At 38.4% G+C, this 23,858-nt stretch overlaps 1 protein-coding gene across 1 annotated transcript in view; it reads left to right on the top strand.

Annotated features, from left to right (window-relative positions):
• The first annotated feature begins 4,513 nt into the window (after window positions 1-4,513).
• The window catches only part of DISP1 (dispatched RND transporter family member 1), a 51,602-nt gene continuing 32,257 nt past the window's right edge, over window positions 4,514-23,858 (top strand). The window contains exon 1 of the mRNA XM_065889459.1: window positions 4,514-5,022. Coding sequence (XP_065745531.1) covers window positions 4,514-5,022 — 509 coding nt within the window. The remainder of the gene's footprint in view (window positions 5,023-23,858) is intronic.

The following is a 23,858-nucleotide window of genomic DNA, read 5'->3' as shown; positions in this document are numbered from 1 at the left end:
TTTATCTTTACACATTGTTCAAGTATATCCAAAGGGTAAACTCCTAGTAGAATTGTGAGTCAAAGGATGAGGGTATTTCAAATTTTGATCAGTAGTGCCATGTTGCTCTTTTAGAAGGTTGCACTAATTTGCATTTCAAACAAATTTAACTCTAAGAAGAATCAAGACTTAGAGACTCTAAGAATGTAAGTAACTTGACCTAGGTTCTCAAAGTTAGTAACCCGTAGAGTCAGCTTTCAAATTCAGACCCACCCAGGTCATTTCTTCTAAGCCACAGATATCTCTGATGCCATTTTAAAACATAATTTCAGCTTTGGAACTAGGAAGCATCATTCCATATTTTTTTATATTCTCATCACTCAGTCAAGCAATAATAATAATTCTTCCATTGTAAATACATAGCCCTTTATGGTTTTCAAAATATTTTTACATCCTCATAGTAATCCTACGAGGTGGACACTGGTTCCCATCCTGATTTCTACATGTGAAGAGCTGAGGCTCAAAGAAAAATATCTTAAATTTTAAAATGTAATCAAAAGATGGTCTTTGGCCAAAGGCCTTATAGTCAGTCCCCAAACAGCTAAAGCACTCAGGACATAAAAATGCTAGTATAGAAAAGGTGAAATGGGAAGTGTGAGATTAGTGGCTTCGGATGTATTGATATTGGCATGTTATATTCATGAGCAACAGGAAATACACTAAAATATCTGGCCATGGGGCTCCATCACACCTCAAGCCAGTGTCTCAAGAATAGCTTTCTTTTGGCAGTCCCTGTGTGTTATGGCCCTGGGGAAAACAGGCGATTTCAACAAAGCTCTTTTAAAATTGTTCATTATATTTGATCCAAAGCTTATTTTAAACTTCCCGCATAAATACTATTATCACTGCATTTATAATCACATAGCATTACATTTATCCCAATAATTCATTTTTATGATGTTGAATCTTCCACTCTCTCATCTCTTTTCCTGTTCTCTCAGGCTCAGACCAATTTTTTTTCTCATTTGTCTCATTTCTAAAGAAATAAGGTCTTTCTCTGTGTGGCCTTAAGGTCAACTCTTAACTTTATTTATTTATTTATTTATTTTCGCTGTACGAGGGCCTCTCACTGTTGTGGCTTCTCCCGTTGCGGAGCACAGGCTCCGGACGCGCAGGCTCAGCGGCCATGGCTCACGGGCCCAGCCGCTCCGCGGCATGTGGGATCTTCCCGGACCGGGGCACGAACCCGTGTCCCCTGCATCGGCAGGCGGACTCTCAACCACTGCGCCACCAGGGAAGCCGTCAACTCTTGACTTTAGATCGAAACTTTGCTGTTCTCCTGGTCACCTGAATTCTTACACAAATACATCCACTGAACTTAATCTGTAAACATTTCTTAGAACAATTTTTGTCTGCTTTTGCTTTTTTATTATTTTTTACTTATAACCCACAACTTATTTATAAAGTCAATTTGATTGTTCCCATTTTATGATTGAAGAAAGTGAATCCTAGAAAGTTTATATGACTTTCTTCAAATAGGAGCCAAAGTCAGAGTTCAAATTATTCTTTACTCTCCACTTGTACCTACTTCATTACAAGAAATCTCCAAGTTACAAAACAAGTTGTGCTCCAGAAATCATTCGTAAGTCAGTTATTTGGCCCTTGAACTGCATTTTACCACACTGGGGAAAAAATGTTATAAATGGTGATTAGGTCCCTTGGCTGGCCTGCAAAAATCTATTTAACTCTTATGTAACTACAGTATGATGCATTTGCAATAAGAATAAGAGAGGATGATAGTTGTAATTCTTGTTACAAAGAAAAAGAAAAATTATTTTTCCTGACGAAAAGCAGATTTAATTAGAAGGTAGGGAAACAGATGAAATTTCGGAGAGTCTAGAGAGGATTTCAGGGTACTTTGATGAGTGTTCCAGGTTGATGGCACTCTGTCTTAAGCCCAGTTTCACTTGAAAACTTTGAGGATTTTTGTTAAATACTTCTCACTAGCGTAACCCACCTGACAGCTGTGATTATAGTCAATAGGACTGATTGAATTGAGTACCAAAAATAGGCTCTCTGAAATGATATTAACCAACCTAGGATGGTCAGAACAAATCGACAAGCTAGAAAAAGTCTCCCTTCTATCCTGATGGAAGGGCCAAGAGGAGGTCTTGATTTTCCCATTCAGCCTAGAGATTGCATCAGCTCTGGTAGCTTGGCTGAGGTCTGAAGAGAAGGCTTGGGAACATGAGTCATGGGTAGAGGCAAGAGAAAGCTTATGCCCTCTGTGATTTCTGTGGAGTATTTGTACAATGAGAGTTTCTAATTCCAAGAAATGGCAATTTATCTCATCAAGCAATTGCTTCTTACATTTTCTAGACTATCTTTCACTTAACCATACAAATAGACATCTTAAATTTCAAACTTTTTAAAAACTCTAGTGCCTTTTTAGATGGCCTTTGATTAATATGTTTTATTGTTTTCAGAACATTTGCATACAGCTTTTTCTTTTGTTAACAACAAAAGGTAGGATATATCCTTCAGTAAAAGGAAGCTTAAGGGAGCAGATCTTGCTGAGATGGCATGTTAAGAAAGTGATGGAAAAAAGATTAGAGTTTCTGCCTCCTGGGTCACTTTAGGGCTCTTACCAGTTTATCTACCTTATCTTCCCACTAGTTGGATAATACTTTTAACTACCAATGCTTTGTGTTGGGGATATCATTTGAGTGTTTTATAGGAGGTGTTTATACCCAGGAGTGATTTACTGAAGAAGAGAGCAACTGTGTTTACTACAATTCAAAATCCTTCTCAGGGACTTCCCTGGCAGTCCAGTGGTTAAGACTTCGTGCTTCCACTGCAGTGGCTGTGGATTCATTCCCTGGTCGGGGAACTAAGGTTCCACATGCTGTGTGGGTTGGCCCCCCCAATAAATCCTTCTCAATGCTCATTATAAAAGGAAGTCGGGATTGGCAGACTACTTTCCAAAGTGACGGTAAGGCTGATGAGAGAAGTAACATCTGCTTGATTTACATATATGTTTTGATATTTATAAATGCTTTGTCTTTTCCACTACAATAATTTATGAAGAAATTTTTTAATGTCTACATTAATTCTTCCATTTCTTACAGTGTTGATGTTTATATAGCTGAATGGCTGTGTGTGTGTGTGTGTGTGTATGTGTGTGTTTGAGTGTTTGATGAGCTCTATCTGAAACGAAAATAAGTCAATACCCCTGTTGAGCAGTTTATAAATTGGGTGAAAATATGCATAGGAATCTTCCTCATGGGTGACCTAGGTTTGTCATTACATGTACTCAGACTGAAAAGAGACGATTTCTTCTAGTACCTGTGTGTCTGACAGAGGTGGGGAGAGACTGGAGAAAGATTTCTCCAGAAGCTGTTTTGTCCACTCAGAAAAATTCCATGCCAGAAGGGTTAGTGAGCCAAACAATGGTTTTCTTTTTTTCTTGTTGGCTTTCACGCGTAGGTTAAATAAACCACTAGCATTTGATGACCTATTTTTCTTATTGCACATTTCCACATTTTGTGTGTATGTTGGTCAGGAGGTGATAAGTGGGCAAGGGGAGAGGAAGAAGGCTGTCTGGTTTTGCCTTTGTTTGTTGACTGGACAGAAAAATATTACTGGTAATTTGAACACTAATTTTTCCTTTACATTGAAGGCCTGGACCCTTTGGTGGAGGGGAAAAACTTAATAACAAAAATCTCACTTGAAGCAAATCCCAGCCATAGTATTCTTTTTCTTATGTGCAAGCATTGCTACCTGTAGGACATGGCATAGAAAACAAATTATTAAGTTCATGGCAACTTATGTGGCATGTTTTATTATTTTTTTAGCATTACATTCAGGTTTAGGGGATAAAACTTTTGCATCTGATATCTTGGTTGCCACAGTTCTTAGCTTAGCTAATTAGTTTTTATTTTCTTTTGTTTATTCTTATTCTAGGACCTGAGTGACTTAGAGGAAAAATCATATTTTCTTGACATTTTTCAAAGACATAAAACATTCTTAAGACTATCCACATTATCTGAACCTACACAACTAATTGCTTCAGAGTAGCCCTTCATTTTGCCCGTTATTCCTATATCAGAACACCCCAAGCATGATATTATTGAAAAGCTAAAGAATGATATTGGTATCTTCTGTCTCTTCTACCCCCTTCCCACCCCCATCCTAAAATGTTCTAATTCCTAATGGACACTTGCACATCTAGGATGAGGAGAGAAGACAGGCACTGAAAATAGAGATGGGGCAGGGAGGAAGTGGTCAGTGGGATAGGAGAGGGTTCTCAAGGTGCATGGTGTAGCTGGGAGGAAAGAAGAGGAGGCCTAACCCATGGCTGGTTCTGTTGCAGGTGAGCTGGGCTTCCCCCAGTGCTTTCACAACTCCTGCAAGAACCCTTGTTTTCAAAGAGCTGTTTTAAAATAGTTTTCCTATCTTCTTTACATAATTGCCTACCTGACTGTAACTGGATGATTTTATATCATTTTCTTTCTTAGGATCAAGAAATTGGAGAATGGCTATGAACAACGGAAACAACGATTTTGTGGTTCTGAGCAATGGCAGCATCGCCACCAGTGCTACCAGCGCTAGTCCCCTCACCCCCTGTGATGGAGACCCTGCAGCCCAGCAACTCACCCCCAAAGAAGCGCCCAGAACAAAAGTGAGTCCAAATGGATGCCTGCAAGTTAATGGCACAGTTAAATCATCCTTTCTGCCTTTAGACAACCAAAGAACGCCTCAGATGTTATCCCTGTGCTGCCATCCTTGCCCATACCATCACCCTTTGACTACCCATGACAGTCAGCAAGAGTGCCATCCCGAGGCTGGCCCTGCAGCACCTCCTGCTTTGGCCTCGTGTTGCATGCAGCCACACTCAGAGTATTCTGCATCTCTCTGTCCAAACCATTCACCTGTTTATCAGACAACGTGCTGTCTTCAGCCCTCTCCATCCTTCTGCCTGCATCATCCGTGGCCTGACCATTTTCAGCATCAGCCTGTGCCACAGCATATAGCCAACATAAGGTGAGTGGTCCAGTTGTTTTGCTGAACTTTCTCATTCAACTAATTCCACATGAATGTGGTTGTTGGTGTTGATTTCTCCCAAAGGAGGAGAGAAAAATGTATCAGGGATGGGAAACCAGTAAAAGTGCATAGTTCAGGATTTCCCTGGCGGTCCAGCGTTTAGGACTCCACGCTTTCACTGCCAAGGGCCCAGGTTCAATCCCTGGTCGGGGAACTAGAATCCCAAAAGCCATGTGGCGTGGCCAAAAAAACCCAAAAACCAAAACAAAACAAAATGCTTATTTTTTGGATTGTGTGAAGCCTACTAAAATGCAAATGAAGTAATATTATATCTGTTTTATCCATTAACTTCTTAGTCAATTAAACCCTTCCTTCCGTTTTCTCCTTCTGTGAACTGGTTAGATGTCCCTGCTAGGCCTTGAATTATAAAGTTCAGTAAAAGGTTTTATTGTTAGTAATTTCTATTATTAAACATGGGGGATAGATATATTTGTGATGAGGCTGCCTAAACAGGAGTCTTATATTTGCTATTATTGATAGTGACCAACATTTACAAAAAAGAAGTACAAAACCAGTTGCTTCCTTATGGGTGTACTCACAATTTCTATTCATGTGCTTTGGGTGACTGTGTAATATGCTGAGATCGTATGAAGGCAACAATTCCTTTTAGCAGATGAAACTATAAATGTGTAGCATAGGGCTTTAAAAAATATTTTTTGTAAAATGTTTTCAGATCCGATAGATTGAAAAGTACTAGAAAAATCTCTATCATTGCCAGTTCTCCTTCCCATTTCAGGCCATAGTTTCTCTGATATGTTCTTTCCAGCTATTTTTTCTGTGGGTAAGTTAAATCACATGTACTGCAGGTGAGCAATGGTGATATATTTTTAAAAATACTGAATACTTTATAGAGACCAGGAATTATTTCACATTTTTTGGTAATAAAAAGTCTAAAAAGAGCTAGAAGAGAGCCTTCTCATTGAATATTAGGGTATAATTTATATACAGGGAAATGCACATATTTAAGTATATAGTTTGATCAGTTTTGACAAATGTATACACTAGTATAATGCACACCTTGGTCGGATGTAGAACATTTCTGTCACCCCAGGAAGTTCCTTTATGCCACTTCTTAGTCATTCCTTCTCTCTTCACCAGAAGCACTGTTCTGAGTTCTGTTACCATAAATTATTTTGTTTGCTCTGAAACTTCGTATGAATGGAATCATACAGTAGATACTCTTTTGTGTCTGGCAATTTTGACTCGTAACATTTTTGAGACTGTCTAATTGCTATGTGTATTAGTTTCCCTTTTTATTGCTGAGTAGTAATCCATTGTATGCATATAGCATATTCACTTTTAATTAAAGAGTGAGTACAGACTTCCAGTTCTAAAATAAATGTCATGAGGATGTAATATACAGCATGGTGACCATAGCTAATAATACTGTATTGTATAGCTGAAAGTTGCTAAGAGAGTAGATCTTAAAAGTTCTCATCACAAGAAAAAAGATTTTGTAAATGTGTGTGGTAATGGATGTTAACGAGACTTATCGTGGTGATCATTTTGCAATATATACAAATATCGAATCATTGCGTTGTACACCTGAAACTAATGTAAGGTTATATGGCAATTATATATCAAGTTTTAAAAAAGTCACATCCAGACAGGGATTAAGTAATAAATACTTTTCACCTTCATCAGATTTTAGATGCTGCTGAGATTATCTGGTTTCACTCTTTTGAAAAGAGAGGAAGAGAAAGATGGGGAAAATGACAAGGGGGGTGGGGGGCAGGGGGAGTCTTCTCTAGCATGTTTCTACAGTTTCTGAATACATTTTTCCATATTAGATGTGAGAGTCTTTTAGTTTATAGAACTATAAAAAAAACACTCACCAAAGCCATTTCTTAGAAGATCAGTCCTGACAGCATTGTGCTACATGGCCAGTTTTAGACTCTTTCCACTTTGAATGAAACAGTGTAAGTGGTTAGTTTTGAAATTATATGGTCATAAATATTGATGTTTCAGAATCATAAATTATATGGTTGCAGGATGTGAGATGAGAGAGAATTCTACATTTTGAAGCTGATCCCTCCTTTAAAAAACTTCACGAAGTAGTAAAACAACGGATAAGTAACCAATTGTTTCAATATGATAGGCATTGTCAGTATTTTCAGGACTTTGGCTTAGCATTTCTGAATGACCTAATTTTAAAGGAATGAGTGTCCTATATACATACAACTTTAAATAGAATGGCATTAAAAAACAAACTGATAAAAAAGTGCCATATTTGTCCATCAGGAACAGTTGTAGAGGACACTGGAATTTTATGTGAGAAATCTTTCATATTAGAATTTTATCTCAAGAATTTGAGCCTTTTGATAAACTGCAACAGACATAGAATCTTTTTAAAGATGCCTGCGAAGGAATGGTATGTGTCCAGTTGTGTATATTACATACTTTATTGTAAAATGTGTGCTCCCAGAAACTCTTCCCTATCTGCTACATTTATGAATTTATATAATCAACAATATTTACTGAAGATTTGTACGTGCCAGGCACCAAAGATGTAGTTCTAAATGAGATGAGACTTTATTTTTTCCTTCATAGAGCTATAAGCTAGTAGGAAGGGAGACAGAAAAGCAAACAGGCAGCTACAATATTGTGATAAGAGATACCAAGGAGGGACATACAGGGATGAAAATGAAAAACATTACAAATGGAGAAGAGGTTGTCTTGTAGACAGTGGGAATAGTTTGTGTAAAGATTTATAAAGTAGTGTGAGCACAGCTCCAGCATAGCTGAGTATGACTAGGCCCTGAAGGAACAAAGAGTAATAGCAAGGGGAAAGGTATATTGGGATTAAATCCTGAGGGGCATTGTGAATCCCATTAGGAGATCTCAGGACTTTATCCTGAGGCCAGTGGAGAGGCACTATAGATTTTTGTGTGTGCACGACTTTTTTATTATGAAAAAATATATAGAACATTAAATTTATCATTTGAACCATTTGTAAGTGTACAATTCAGTAGCATTAAGTACATTCACATTGTTGTGCAACCATCACCACCCTCCTTTCTCCAGAACATTCTTCATCTGCCCAAACTGAAACTCCATACCCATTAAACAATAATTTCCCGTTCTTCCCTCCCCCAGCCCCTGTCAACCACCGTTCTATTTTCTATCTCCGTGAATTTGGCTATTCTAGGTACCTCATATAAGTGGAATCATACAGTATTTGTTCTTTTATGACTGTCTGGTTTCACTTAGCATACTGTCTTCAAGGCTTATCCAAGTCATAGCATGTATCAAAATTTTCTTCTTCTGTAAGGCTGAATAATATCCCATTGTATGTATATACCACATTATGTTTATCCATTTATCTGTCGATGGACACTTGGATTGCTCCACCTTTAGGCTATTGTGAATGATGTTGCTGTGAACACATGTATAAATATCTGTTTGAGTTCCTGCTTTCACTTCTTTTGGTTATATACCCAGAAGTGCAATTACTGGATCATATGGTAATCATATGTTTAACTTCTTGAGGAACCACCAGACTGTTTCCACAGCTGCTGTGCACATCCTTGCTGACAATTGTTCTTTTCTGGTTTTTTTTTTTTTATTGTTTTATAATAGCCATCCTAATGGGTGTGGCATTACAGATTTTTAAGCAGAAAAGAAACACTATCAGATTCACATTTTAGAGAGGTCCATAAACTGCATGTTGGAGAGTAGATTGAACTGGGTTAGGACTATTGTAGGGAGGAAGACCGTTAGAAGACTTGTTATAGTAATTCAGGTGAGAGCTGGTGGTGACTTGATCCAGGATTTAGAAGTAATTTCAGCTAGAGAGATTTATGAGGTAGAATCTACTAGGTCTGGTGAACAATTGGATATGGGGGAGGAAGGGAAGAAGAATCACAACTGATTTTCAGTTTCCTGGCTTGAGCAACTAGATGGGTAGATGGTAATGTTGATCACTAAAATGGAGAGGACAGGAGAAGAACTCCAAGCAAGCAGAGCTTTTGGGGATGGAGGGTGGGGCAGTAACAGTGGAAGAGTGTGATCCTTTGAGCTTTCTTGAAAGAATGAGGGTGCTGAGTAATACGTAACAATTACATTGAGGGTAACAATACTGTTGGAAATTATCCTAGGATGAAAACTGCAGCTTTTAGGTTCAGCCCAGCATGTATTTATTTGCAGAATTGTGCTATGGGCAAGGAACTAAGCCAGGTGCTGTGTCTGTCTTTCCCAAACCAGTAATATAACCACCAAAGCAAATGTGGACATGAATATAGCTACTGTGTAAGGGAGAGCAGGGCAGTTGGGGATAGGTTATGTGGGATGTCCTCGCTGAGAAATTCTGTAAATGAGGATGCCATGTGATACTTTGCTGCCTTTTATTAGTTATTCTACCCAACACTTTTAGGAAACTTAGAACGAAGGTTCTAGAGGCTGATCTCTATCAGGAATGTTAACGCTCTAAATCTATTTTCCTTTTGTGATTTCTTGCATGTTGCTTTTTAAAAAATTGATAATCTCAAATACTTAATGAAGTATTATTCAATTAATGTTTAAGATGTATTCATGACTTGATAAAAGTATATTCACATCACTTAAAAAGTATCTTAGGGCTTCCCTGGTGGCGCAGTGGTTGGGAGTCCGCCTGCCGATGCAGGGGACGCGGGTTCGTGCCCCGGTCCGGGAAGATCCCACATGCCGCGGAGAGGCTGGGCCCGTGAGCCATGGCCGCTGAGCCTGCGCGTCCAGAGCCTGTGCTCCGCACCGGGAGAGGCCACAGCGGTGAGAGGCCCGCGTACCGCAAAAAAAAAAAAAAAAAAAAAAAATTATCTTAAAGGTTGATGGCCTTGGAGTAAAATTGTGTACAGATGGAAGATCCTAGGCACTTTCAATTGCTATTGCTCTTTGCACCTACACCACAAATGCGCCCACCTGGTTGGTATTTTGTTTTATTTTATCTTATTTTTATTTATTTATTTATTTGCGGTACGTGGGCCTCTCACTGTTGTGGCCTCTCCCATTGCGGAGCACAGGCTCCGGACGCGCAGGCTCAATGGCCATGGCTCACAGGCGCAGCCGCTCCGCGGCATGTGGGATCTTCCCGGACCGGGGCACGAAACCGTGTCCCCTGCATTGGCAGGCAGACTGTCAACCACTGCACCACCAGGGAAGCCCCTGTTTTATTTTTAAAGTTGTTATTTGTTTGTAAAGTACTTAAACCATAGAGAATGTTTTAAAGAGTCAAATAGAAAATATAATTTTATCCCAGGTCATTTGCCGCCTCCTTTCCATCATTCATATTCCCATTTCCCTTTTGCCCACCTTCTGTACTACAGTAAGTTCTGTTTCATCCCTTCTTGACTCTTTAAGCTGTAATAAATCTATCTAAAAGATTCATTATAATCAACCACTTGTATATGTCTTTTGCTTTTTAAAACTCTCTGTTAAGCTTCTGGTTGATTAAATTAAGACCATTGCAAGGATCACATTTAGAATATTCTCTTTTGATTCCATTTATCACCAAATATTAAGTAGTTCAAATAGATCTCATTTTAAAGCTTCTGGCTTTTTCATTTGTAGATTCCTATCCTTATACCCATCACTCAGCTATTACTTAATGTGACTAATTGAGAACACCAAGGAGTTAAAAATGGCAGAAAGTAGTCTCTGCCTACCATGAGACAGAGCCCATACCCGTAAGTCCTAAACCTGGCTGATCATCAGGGTCACCAGGGGAGTTAAAGGATAAAATAAGTATGATAATAATAAAGAGAAGTTCCTTTTGCAATAGAAACAATAAAGCACTCAGGAGTTCAGAGGTGAGAAGGATCCCTGGAGGTTAGGGGCAGGCTAAGTGAGAAGAGAGAATTTGAGTGACCCTTGAAGGATGACCAGGACATGATAAAGGGACTGCCTGGAGGACGCAGAATGTAGAAGGTGGGGGGAAGTTGGAAGGGGAAAGTGTACAAAAATATAAGTCTACTTAAGGAAGTGTAAAGAGAAGAGGATGGCCAGAGTGAAGGGGTCATTTGGTTGGTCAGGAGAGACAGCTTTTCCTAATTTTACATCCTGAATACAGTCAAGTTATCTAAAAGGCTGAATGGTAATGATTTGCTCTTTATCCTACAGAGATCTGGAAAATGCTTCTCAGGAACCAGTCACGTTCCATGTGTGCTGGCTGAAGCAAAGTTTTGAATGATTCATTTGGAAACCTTCTTACTGCCGTATTAAAGTGAAAGGGTAATGGTATTATGACACAATTAATAAGGAGTTCTGCATCCAAAAATAGCATACAAGATTTCTAATCCAAACTGTACTTACGTTTTAATTTGGCGTTGCAAAAAATGTTCTTGATTGTAATAGGGGACTCCATAAATGTTACTTGGCAATGGCCATAGACTCATTATCATGGTAGGGAACCTGTGGTAGTTTTGGGTGCCTGCCAAATGCATTTTTATTTCTCTGAAGGTGATTTTGTAGACAGATGGTCACGTTGAATGTTCCCCATGGCACCCTGGAGGAATTAGAGCTATACTGAGTTAAGAAGGCTTGGCACAGAGGGGACCACGGAACTCTAGCATTAGCTCAGCCCCTGAAAGCTTAAGTAAACATGGTCCCTGCCTCCCCATACATTGTGACTATATAATTTTTGTAACCTATATTTCCTTTCTCCTCGGGGGTTCTTTACTAGTTTTCCAATTTCACACTCACTTTTCTCAGAGGTTTTCTTTTTGTTTCCCCTTAGGACACTAGTTACTTTCTATGAAGGGAACTCTTTTTCCTAAAAAGTAAGAAATGAGAATTCTTGTATTATCTTGAAAGAGATAGAATCTACCACTTGAAATCTGCTTCTTCTGTATATGTTGTATCATAACGTCCAGGGGTAAATTATAGACCTGAGCATCATTTTCCAAAGGGTCTTACTTTGCTACACCTGGCCTGCAATGCTCTACCCTTCCGCCTTCCCTGAGCCCCGGCAGTTGTGTTATTTTAGTTAGTTAGGAAATTTGAACCAAAAATCACTCTGAACACTTCATCAGCAGTGTAGCGTGAACCTTGGCATTAACACTGATCCCAGAGTCTCTGATTTGCCCAAAACGCCAGACTCAACTCAAATGGCTCTTCTAAGATGTCGGAGCAATGAATGGAGAAATTCAAGGTTGCTCACTTATTTAGCAAGAATTTAATGAATACTTAGTAAGTGTTAAGTGCTGGAGACAGAGGTAAAAACTGCAAGCATGGTCCCCAATTTCAAAGATGTAGAGGTAACGTGGACAAGGTAAGATACTTAGATTTCAGCATGGGCTGACCTCAGATAGATAGCCTTCTTTTATCTACAAATATCGACTGCTGTATTCTCTAGAGCACAAAAGTTAAATATCAGAGCTTTTGCAGGAGCACAAGCCAAAAAGAAGAACCAGACTATGTATCGTTTTCTAAATTCATTTTCTCCGCTTTTCCTCTCTTACCATTGGAAGGTTACTGATAGCTAAATAATCATTTGTCTTTATATACAATTGCCATAAATAGTAACCTGGCCAGGACGGCTTGGCAGGTTTCTTTGGCAGGAAGGAATGGTTAAACTGCTTTCTTTAGACCTGTGATGTTCAGGAAGGTCCAATAAGATTAAAAATTCAGTTCTTCTGTCACGCTAGGCACATTTCAAGTGCTTAATATCCAGATGTGACGAGCGGCTACCATATTGGACAGCACAGTTACAGAACATTTCCATCACTGCAGAAACTTTCATTGGAGGACTATCTTTCTTGCCTCTGTTAAAGCAACTGAGATCCCTTTTTAACCTCTGTGGCAGCAAATGGAGCACGTATGATGTAGAGTAACAGCAGTATTTGGCAGTAAATACCCTTTTTGGTCAGCATAATTCTAATTAATTGGAGTATGATTGCTTGTATTTTGTTTGAAATATTAACATTAAGAAATGACAAAAGATAAAATCCCTTTTCTTCAAAAATCTGAAAGACTAAAGCCACATATTATAAAAAATCGTAGCCAGTAGGCAATATCCTTCGACATCTTCTAGAAGCCACAGTTACATCTTACAAAAACTTCTGCAGATCAAGCCAAAGGCAAAAGTATCAATTTATTGAATTTTTAGTTGCCTGGGCTTTTTGTTTTTTGTGTTTGTTTTTTATTGAAGTATAGTTGATTTATGGCCTGAGCTTTTTGTAAGTAGATCTAAAGTACAAATGTCAAACCAAATTTTTTCTGAAAGGTAGATAAATAAGTACAGTTAGCCTCTAGAAGTAATTGCTTAGTGCTGTATTACAGCTCTCACTTTTCTTTCCTCTATCCTTCCTCCTTTCCTCACTATACAACATGAGGTGGGAAGAGCATGGGCTTTAGAAGGGAATCCCTGTGTTTGAGTGAATCCTGGCTCTGCCATTGCATAGCTTTGGGTCAATTGACCCAGTGATCTTGGGTCAATCTGTCTCTGTAAAAATGGAATAAGAGTGGTTATTTTTTTCACATAGCATAGTGCCTAGAACCAAATTATTAGTCTCCTTTCTCTTCTCCTTCTACATTTGTTCCTTTCATTTTCTTCTCTTAAATTTTTGTTGTTGTTCTTTGCTGTGTGCACTTAATTCTGTTAGTATTGTGGCAGAAAGCAAGCTGTTACTGAATCCTGATTTAAATGAATACACGATGTATTGCTTTTCATTCTGATTTATAAATTGTGTACTTTTTACCCCATCGACCTAAGGAAAGAGCAAGTGGGAAAGATGGTCACTAATTTGCCTTCTAGAAGAGGAAAAGGGGGGTTGTTGAGAATAAATGGGCCTCTACAGCCCCAAAGACTCAGAGCCTTTATCCTTTATACTAATTGTAACATCTGATTATGACAGTTAACTTTAGAAGTCTGGTAAGATTTAATCTTGATTTCACTGAAACCAAGGTGTATTTTTACATTCCTTAAAGTAGTCAAAATTAACTTTTTTAAAACAGGATAATGTTTGTAAAATTTAAAACGTTCCAAGCTTGCTTGCCAAAGTAAGTCAGTTTGGCAGTCAGATTGAGTGAAGGCCTATTTTATTAGTGGGACTTCTTTTAGAGACTCCTTTATACTATAAATGAATTTTAGAGTGTGCTATGCCTCATGGAATGCATTGCACAGTCTGTAATACATTTCAGACTATGAGCCTTGGTCATCTCTTTCTTTAATAATAAATGTCAGGAAACAATACGCTCTTTATTTCTTGAAATTAATATAACATTTTGGAATGAAGCAAATATATTCTTTAATTACCCCCTTTCTATAGTACTCCTACTTGTTTAGCAGGTTCTAGAGAGTAAAGAAAAAAAAGAGGAATCGTTCAAATTTTTCTTTTCGGTTAAAAAGGTAAAATATTTAGCAAACAGTAAAACATAAAAGACATTGTTATGGATCAGTCACATCTCTGACTCCAGGAAAAAGAACCAATTATACTACTGCGTCTTCTTTCCAAACTTAAGTGGATTGTTAGGTGTAATTTAAAAGACTTCATAGAACTTAACATTTATAGGAGAATTTTCATTGCTATACTATGTTGTGTTCTTTTCAGCAAAATTGATTCTACAAAATTATGTCTTTTTTAAAAAAAACACACAAACCAGAGAGTCAACTGCTTGGTATTTTGGAGTTTAGTGCCTGGGGCATAACTGGAACTCAAATATTTGTTGAATGAATGATTATCACTCCTCTTCCCCAATTCTCAGGACATCTTTTTTTACAAGAAAAATTGACAAAGCTTAAATTTTTTCAAAACCTCACAAAGTCAGATTGGTCCCTGCCATCAAGCCATTTATTGTCTAATAGGAGAGAGATGATTGGGGCAAAAATAACCACAGTCTCTGAGAACCAAAATCAGAGTTTAGAGGGTTGTGTGAGTCCCAAAGAGGGAGATGGAGTCATAGGATAGCTTAGAGAAAGCGCCATGGGAGATGAAATGGGTCTTTCAAAAACAGACAGGAGACCAACTGCCTGAAATATGGGAAAGGAGGCCGGCAGCACATGGGCGTGGGAGCAAGTGTGAGGCAGCCTGGCAGGCAGTGTCCTTTATCTGGAGAAGAGCTCAGAGGAGGTGGCCCAGGGCATTGTGCCTATTGGGTTCATCTCATTCGACCTTTGGAGAACAATATGCTAAAGTTAGTCAAAGAAGACTGCGCCCCCAAAATAGTGGATTCCAAATGTTGTGGAATTATCATAAAAAGCACTTACTAAGTGTCTAAGTACTTTATATGCAGTAATTACATAGTTCTAATACCTTTGATTCATTGATATTTCCCAAGGCTCGTTTGTTGAACCATTTCTTTTGTACTGCTTTTTGTGTATCTCCAGGGCCTACCAAGGTGCCTGGCATTTAGTAAGCACTCAGAAATTGTTGAATGAAATGAATAAATAATTGAACATCAGTCAAGTCATTTTTATGCAGAACTCAATTTTGTGATGTCTTGATAGTGAAAATCAGGCACATTGGTCTCCTGGAGTAAGATATTTCCCAAACAGTGGGAGAAGGTTTAAAAGGCTTTGTTCCCTTAAAAACCCTGTTTTATTAATTGTTGTTTGAGTCTGTTTGCAAGGATAGCTCCTCCTGTCCTTTAAATCACGCCCCCCCCCCATGCCTTGGTTTCTAAATTTTTTTTTAAAAAATTACAGCCTCATTCATGAAGATGTAAGAAAGGAAAGGTAAAGACCCTGTTCACTCCCACAGCTCCTAAGCTACTTTCATAGATGATTCTGGAGCCCTTTTGAGGAAGACAGGGAGGGGCCAGGAGACTCTCTGCACTGGGGGGAGTCAGCCCAGAATAACCTTTCTGTTTGCTCAGCTCTGGCAACCTCTAGTATATTTGCAAATCTAGTATAAGAGATTTTATAAGCAGTCAGCAGATTATAGAACTGGTGGATGAAACATAAATTCCTAATTAAGAGTTGGGGTTTTTCTTTGTCCATATGTATTTTATGACTTAGAATAAACCGAGAGGGTCCGGGGCCAGATTTGATGCCATATTCTATATTAATATGCTGAGTTGTTGGTTTAGGTAAATTAATTACTTCTCCCCATTTGAATGGTATAGGGAGGGCTCTGATAGTTATCAAATAGCTTGAGATTCAAGCATGATGATTTCTACAGGAATGTGAGCAGTTTACTCTTTCTAAACACTATTTTGTGTGTCTAGTAAGAAACAAGGATGGACAGTTAATACATTCATTCCTTCAGACCCTCTTTGTGCATCTGTGGTCACTTGGGCCTGCCCACCTCCCCCTTCCTAAAACACTGCTTTCATTAAGTCACTCCTCTGCTCAGAAATCTTCCATGGTTTCCCCAAACTCCTTGACCTGACAGTGAAGGTCCCTTTAAAGGGATGGAGTGTGTTTTGTGGGGGAAGGAAAGGTAGTTCAGGGAGGAGGAATCTTCTAGCCCTGGTGAGGAACGAGGTGACAGATATCAGTGAATAAGATTACTGTATCAGACTTTTTCCCCCTACACTTTAGAAGTTTAAACAGAAATCTGATTAATGATTGTATCTTTGTTTCCACTTATATATAATCGAGAACTAGACTCAGATACTTTTTTTGGCCCTGGCCAACACTAAATATTCTGGGTCTTTGTTTTCTAGGTATTATTCTGAAACTTTGTTTTTTAGCTGTCAGCCATTGACCTACCTTATTGGCTGCCAGAAACTAAAACTACTTCATTGTAAAGCAATCGCCAGGAGAGATTTATTTAAATGTATTATTTGATTGTTAAAAGGTCTCAATCTAATGCAGAATTAAACCCTACATTGAGCTCCAAATTGTACTAATTTTTTTAACCTCCTTACCCCTGACCTCCATCTCCCAAAGCTTAAAATTCTAAGTGAGCAGCATTAGTATCTGGTGAGCATTTTCGCCTGAGGATTTTAAACTTCATTCCAGCATTCATTCCAGCCTCTTCAGTTAGTTAAGTTTAATAAGATTTTTCTGGCTTTCTTATGAGCTTTCCTTGGATCTCCCATTAGTGATGATTATTCACATCTTATTAAGAAAAGTATATATTACACTCTCATTTAGCATGTTTTGTGTGGGGCTCACAGCAACAGTCTGGCATGAAAAAGTTTGAGTTTAAGGGCAAGTGCTTTATAATTCAGTATAACTTTAAAATGTAACACATGGGGCTGTTTGGCTTATAACCTCCAGCTTAACTATGCAAATTTAACTCCATGGGCTGAGGAAGAATGGTTTCTTTCAAGCAAAGCTACTTTTCAGTCATTTAAAAATATTTTTAATTAACCAGTTGTCCTTTTCAGAATGCTAATTGCTTTAAACTGTTTCTTTTAAAAAAAGAGAAAAAGTCATTCTCAGATTCCTCTTTTGGGGTGTGCATTGCACAGGACCAGAACCATGTGAAATTCTGACCTCCAGTGCGGCTCCTTCCTCCTCCCCCTTATAAGCGGCAGAGGCAAAATGTATCTGAAAATGAATTTCCCATGCCTTGCTTCCCTCATCGTTTAGTGAACAGCAGAATAGCTGCCCTTTGACTACTGATCTGCTAGGCCTGGAACTCTATCTTCTTAAGAAGAAATAATTATTTAATTATATAAGAGGAAATTACACCCCTCCCTGTTCTCACCCACTTTTGTATAACACAGTTCTTTTCTTGTTTACTGCAATAACTAGGGGAAAAAAATAACATAATTTCTGGCTTGCTTCTTAGGGCCAGGCTCTACTAATAAGAGAATAATTTCTTATTAACTTAAACTGGAACTCAAGCTGTTACATGAAAGCCTGATTTGTTCCAGCTTTACAGAGTTTTGAGTCTGAGTGGGACGGACAGGGAATATTGTACATTATGCACAAAGCATATTTTTCTTGTGGAACATCACACAGAAATGCCTTCATGGGTTACCAGGCTCTGTCACTAATTGATGTAACGTTTAGTAGATCCAATGAGTGTGCAGTTGTGCCTTTCAGCATTCCCATTGGATAGATGTCCTTAAATGTCAGGTATTTTTCTTTTGCCAGCAAGTTTGGTAAAATTGGCGTGGGGATTTATAAATATGTGGAAAATGCACGTTTTTATCATTCTTTACAGCAGTCTTTTATCACATCTCTGCAGTATTAATGTCTCCAGGGGGAAAACTGTAAATTATATAACAGATAAATTGGAGGTGAGTTTTTCTTAGCTAATCAGTAGCCACTGGTTCCTTAAGCAATAAAGTAAACTGAAATGAAAGACAGCAAAGGGAATTCAGCAGTAGGATTGCCCGTAATCCATGGACATTTCAGCAGTTTCCTGCCTTAGACTAACATATTCCTGTCAGTTATAAAGAAAACATAAATTTTTATATTTAACGTGTAGACATTAATTATTGAAGGTAGGAATGGTCATAATCAGGGGCCTAGATATATCTTGAGAGGTAAATTCAACATGGGTTTAAATATGATTTTAGTATCACATAGTTTAGAAATTAAGTATTTTATTTTTCTTGAGTTAAAAGAACTAAGCTCAGATAGTCTGTTTAAAAGTCATGATTTAAAAGAAAAACAGTTCATCACTGTGAATTAAGTCTATAAAATTGAAACTTCGAGTACACTTAAATGGAACATTATATGTGTTCCACTGATGAAACCTTCATCAGGATTTCAAAATGGGACGAGATGAAGAACATTTTGAAGAGGTATATCTCCTCTTTCACCCGCAGATATAGGCTTCGCATGGAAATATAATCACCTATAAAGCATTTCTGTGTTAATAATGTACTTGACTATATCTGGTCATGTAAGCAATTAAGAATATTTAGTTCTCCATCAACACTGCAATTTAGATCATATTTAAATTATTTCTTATTCTGCTATCACATGAGTATCTCTTGTGTAATTTTATAAAAAAATAACCTTTCTAAGAATTCTAATAGTAAGTTTTATCATTATTACAAATATTCTAAAATATTCCAAAATAATGAATAATAGTCTCTGACTATAAAGAATTTTTCTGGAGGGCGGGAGGGAGGGAGATGCAAGAGGGAAGAGATATGGGATCATATGTATATGTATAACTGATTCACTTTGTTATAAAGCAGAAACTAACACACCATTGTAAAGCAATTATACCCCAATAAAGATGTTAAAAAACAACAACAACAACAACAAAAAAGAATTTTTCTAAATTGTGAAGTAGAACTTGGTCGTGCATTGTACCAGTATTTGGTGAAGAAAATGGACTTTAATGGCATAAGGTCTCAAGTTTATAATAAGAGTATTAATGATTTTATTGAACCCTTACTATATACCGGACATTGTACTATATTTTACATGCACTCTCTGATTTAATCCTGAAAACAGCCCAAGGAATCCAGAGCTATTACTGTCATTTCCATTTTATAGATGAAGAAACTATGGTTTGGAAAAATTAAATAGTGTTTAAAAGATTAACTAAATGGCTAATAATAACCAGTAGAACCTGGAATTGAGTCTTGGTCTGTCTGATTGTGAAGCCTTTCCTCTTAGTCACATCTCTGTGCTGCTCAAACGTTAAGAGAATGGATTTTGTGTGGTTTTTTTGCTAAAATTTTTTAGCTTTAGCAGTAGTTCAAGAAACAATTACTGAGTGCTAGCTATGTAGTAAGCACTTGTGCAGATTCATTCTTGAAACCGCAGAGCTGAGATCCCACTGATCACAGATCACAGTCATCACAGATCACACAAATAATCATGAGAAGCACAGATAACTTGCCCCAGGCTGCCCAAGTCCTTTTTAGATCATGGAAAGGGTATATTCACAGCGCTTCCTTGCACAGATCCCAAGGAAGAATCCTGCCTGATTTCTCCCATCTGTTTGTACCATGTCCCTAGTGTACTTAAACACTAGTGGGGGGACACACACACGTAGGTTCTTGGACATGCTAGTAGTAAGAAATAGATTTTCCACCTTTTAGATGTAACATTTCCTTTGTGTCTAAAGTGAATTCTCTATCTAAATGTCAAACTCCATGCTGTCATCTTCAGGATTTTGGGTGCCTTTGCTCCGGCTCCAAGACTAGACTACCAAACAGTGCTCGCTGTAAGAAGACGGAAAGTGTAGACCTTTCTTATTATGACTTCATGCAGCCTGGCATAGCTCAGTCCTCACTGCTAACTCCTAAATGTACTTCCTCCAGCAGCTTTTTCCACGTACGCCTCTGTCTCTAGTTTACTCAAAGCACAGTTTACTCTCTCAACCCCTGGACCATGGGCAGCATCACCTCCTACTATATTATGAAAACAACTGAAACTTTGGTGGAGTGTAGCATAGAGGTTAAGAGGGTGGGCTCTGCAGTAGATTGCCAGGGTTTGAATCCTGCACCTAACACTAACTGTGTGAGCTTGGCAACTTATTTAACCTCTCTGTGCTTCAGTTCCTTGTCCATAAAATCTATACCTACTGCATGGGATTGTTTTAAGAATTAAAAAATAGTTTCGGGCTTCCCTGGTGGCGCAGTGGTTGAGAGTCCGCCTGCCGATGCGGGGGACGCGGGTTCGTGCCCCGGTCTGGGAAGATCCCACATGCCGCGGAGCGGCTGGGCCCGTGAGCCATGGCCGCTGAACCTGCACGTCCGGAGCCTGTGCTCCGCAACGGGAGAGGCCGCAGCAGTGAGAGGCCCGCGTACCGCAAAAAAAAAAAAAAAAAAATGTTTAATATATGTCAAGTGTTTAGGACAGTGTTTGGCACATAGTGAAGTTCTTAATGTTGACTATTATTATTTTTAATATATCAGTACACTTAATGCTTTTACTTTGTATGACCTCTTTCCTTTTTAATGACTTGCAGTCTGACTTTTACCATCACTCCTTTCCTGGCGATACTGGGGTCAGTGACCTCTTTGAGAAGCTCATCTCATTTGTTCTCCTTAGTTCGAGAGCATGTAATCCCCATTTACCATCCCTTCATAAGCTGTCTTCTTTTTTGCATTTCATGAGTCTATGCTTTTCATCACCCTATGCCTTTCCTTCTTATCCTATGTGCTGTGACCATTTCTGCCCTCCCTCACTGTTGATGGAGCCTCCTTTTCCGCCCTTCACATGACTGTCATTTCCATAATACCTTTCTTATTGTTTATTTCTTACCCCTTCTCAACTGTTAAAAATTTCAGATCCCCATTTCCTGTCTGTAGTTCTCATGGTGATGGAATCCCTATAATTCACAATAGGCTGTAGGACATCTTTATTTAAATATCCTGCCAAACAAAGTATCAGAGGAAGAGCACTTTGTAATCCTTCAACTGAAGCGCTTGTACCCTAAGTAAGCATAGCCACGTACTGTAACTAGATACTGTTGACCCAGGAAAGATCTTGAACTTTGGAAGAAACTAAAATTTAAGGAAGCAGAACAATATGGATTTTTAAAACATAATCTGTTCAAAAATAACATAATGACAGACAACAATACCAGGACTAGTTTTACTGTAGATCAACAAAGTTCTGTTGCTCATCAAAGGCCTTTTATAGGTAATCTAAGATCTCTACCTTATAAGTCATTTGGACAGGTATTTCTAAAACTTCAAGAGAAAAGATCAGTTAAGACTCACTAGGAGTTACCAATTTAAAATGTTACTGGGGGACTTCCTGTTTATCTATGTCCCTAAACTTCAGCTAACCTGAATTTTAGCTATCTAAGGTACTTAAACTTTTATCTTTGGCTGTCTTAAAAAGGGTGATCCTTTAGGCAAAACTAATCTATGGTGATAGAAGCCTGAATATTGGTTACTTCTGATTATGTTTATTGATTAGAAGGGGCACGTGTGAGCCTTTGGGGCTTCTGGGAAATATTCTATATCTTGATCTGAGTGGTGGTTACATGGATGTAAAACCCATCAAGCTGAACACTTAAACTTTGTGCCTCTTATTGAAGAATTGGTGAAATAGGAATGGTTTAAAAGGATGACATACGGATTTAAGGATCTCTCCCCTTTAATTCTAAAATATCCTTTCACCTTCTTGGCCAGTCTGTATACACTTGGAAGGCAGGGATAATGTTCTCTTAATTTTTATATTCCTGATTGTACAGTGGGAGGGAGACTGGAGGCAGGAGGAAGGCTTAAGGGCTGTCATACTCACCTCCTCCCAGGAGAATTTCTTAGTAAACCAAGTTCCACTCTGAGCTACCACTTTGCTGTTTAAATATGTATATATATTTTTTCCTTGATTTGAAGATAGCAAACTTAAGCTACACTTTTAAAAATAAATTTATTTATTTTATTTATTTATTTTGGGCTGCATCGGGCCTTCGTTGCTGCGCATGGGCTTTCTCTAGTTGCGGCGAGCAGGGGCTACTCTTCATTGCGGTGCGTGGGCTTCTCATTGCGGTGGCTTCTCTTGTTGCGGAGCACGGGCTCTAGGCGCGTGGGCTTCAGTAGTTGTGGCACGCGGGCTCAGTAGTTGTGGCTCACGGGCTCTAGAGCACAGGCTCAGTAGTTGTGGCACACAGGCTTAGTTGCTCCTCGGCTTGTGGGATCTTCCCGGACCAGGGCTCGAACCCATGTCCCCTGAATCGGCAGTCAGATTCTTAACCACTGCGCCACCAGGGAAGCCCCTAAGTTACATCTTTTGAGCTTTTATTTTATTTTTAAATTTTTATTTTATATTGGAGTGAAATTAATTAACAATGTTGTATTAGTTTCAGGTGTACAGCAAAGTGATTGAGTTATACATATACATGTATCTATTCTTTTTAAAATTCTTTTCCTATTTAAGTTATTACAGAATATTGAGCAGAGTTACTTGTGCCATACAGTAGGTCCTTGTTGGTTATCTATTTTGCATATATGAGCTGCATTTTTATTTCGGAATCTGAAAAGTAGAGTATTCGGTGACATAATCACATTGTCTCACATATCTTGCCTTATTTCCTTTCCCACTTGCATCTTGTTAGCCTCTCATCTTCCTATTTTGGTACTTGAGAGTAGAAATTGTATTTTTACTGCTCAAAAGTGCTTAGTGAACTGGAATTTCTAGGGCAGAGAAGAGATGACAAAATGAATGATTTAATAATGCTGAGAAAATAAAGGGCTGTCCTTAGGCAGCCTTCCTTAGGGAAGGTAGTAACGCATCTTTCCCATCCTTCTGCCAAAGATTTTATGATAGAGGTAAGCCAAGATTATAAAAAGATTTAAGTTTTCCATATGGAAGAGCCAGATGTAAGGCCAGAAAGAAGGAAAAGAAAGGGTGTTTTTAACATTTATGACAAGAGAGAGCCCTTGGATTCTACATATGTAAGCCTTTTCCTCCAAAATACTTCAACCTTTGACATAAGTTAGGTTCTGGGAAAACTTACTGCACTCAGTTGACTTAAAATTGAATGTGAGTTTACTTTGTAAGAAATATCTGTTCACAAGGAAAGTATATGGGAAACTTGCTGTAATACTGCCCTTGAGGTTCATGCACTTAGTTGTCTTGTTACGAAGTTGTTCTGAATGAGCTGGAAAACTTTTGAAATTTCCTTTACAATCTTTGTTCTAGACTGTAATTTACCTGTGCATGTCATTGGAGAGTTAAGGTTCTTGTATTTGGTTGGGGGCCCATTTAATAACCTCTTTTGATCTTTCACTAACTGAAATTGTTTTCAAGTTACAAATGCAAGAATAGTACTGTAAATCTGAAATTGTTTTCAAGTTACAAATGCAAGAATAATACTGTAAACCTGTTAGTTCTTTAAAGGGAATTAGGATTTCCTAAATATATTCCATCCTGGGACTTGGCTATCTTGACTCCAGAGTAACTAAAACAGTGTGATTCTGTGAAAAGAATTGGATCAATGGATCCACTAAGGACAGGTGAAACAGACCCTAGCATGTTTAAA

The sequence above is a fragment of the Phocoena phocoena genome, chromosome 1 (assembly GCF_963924675.1).
Source record: "Phocoena phocoena chromosome 1, mPhoPho1.1, whole genome shotgun sequence".
In the NCBI taxonomy this organism is placed as follows: Eukaryota; Metazoa; Chordata; class Mammalia; order Artiodactyla; family Phocoenidae; genus Phocoena; species Phocoena phocoena.
The sequence above is the reverse complement of the archived record's forward strand: the minus strand, read 5'-3'. Positions and strand labels throughout refer to the sequence as shown.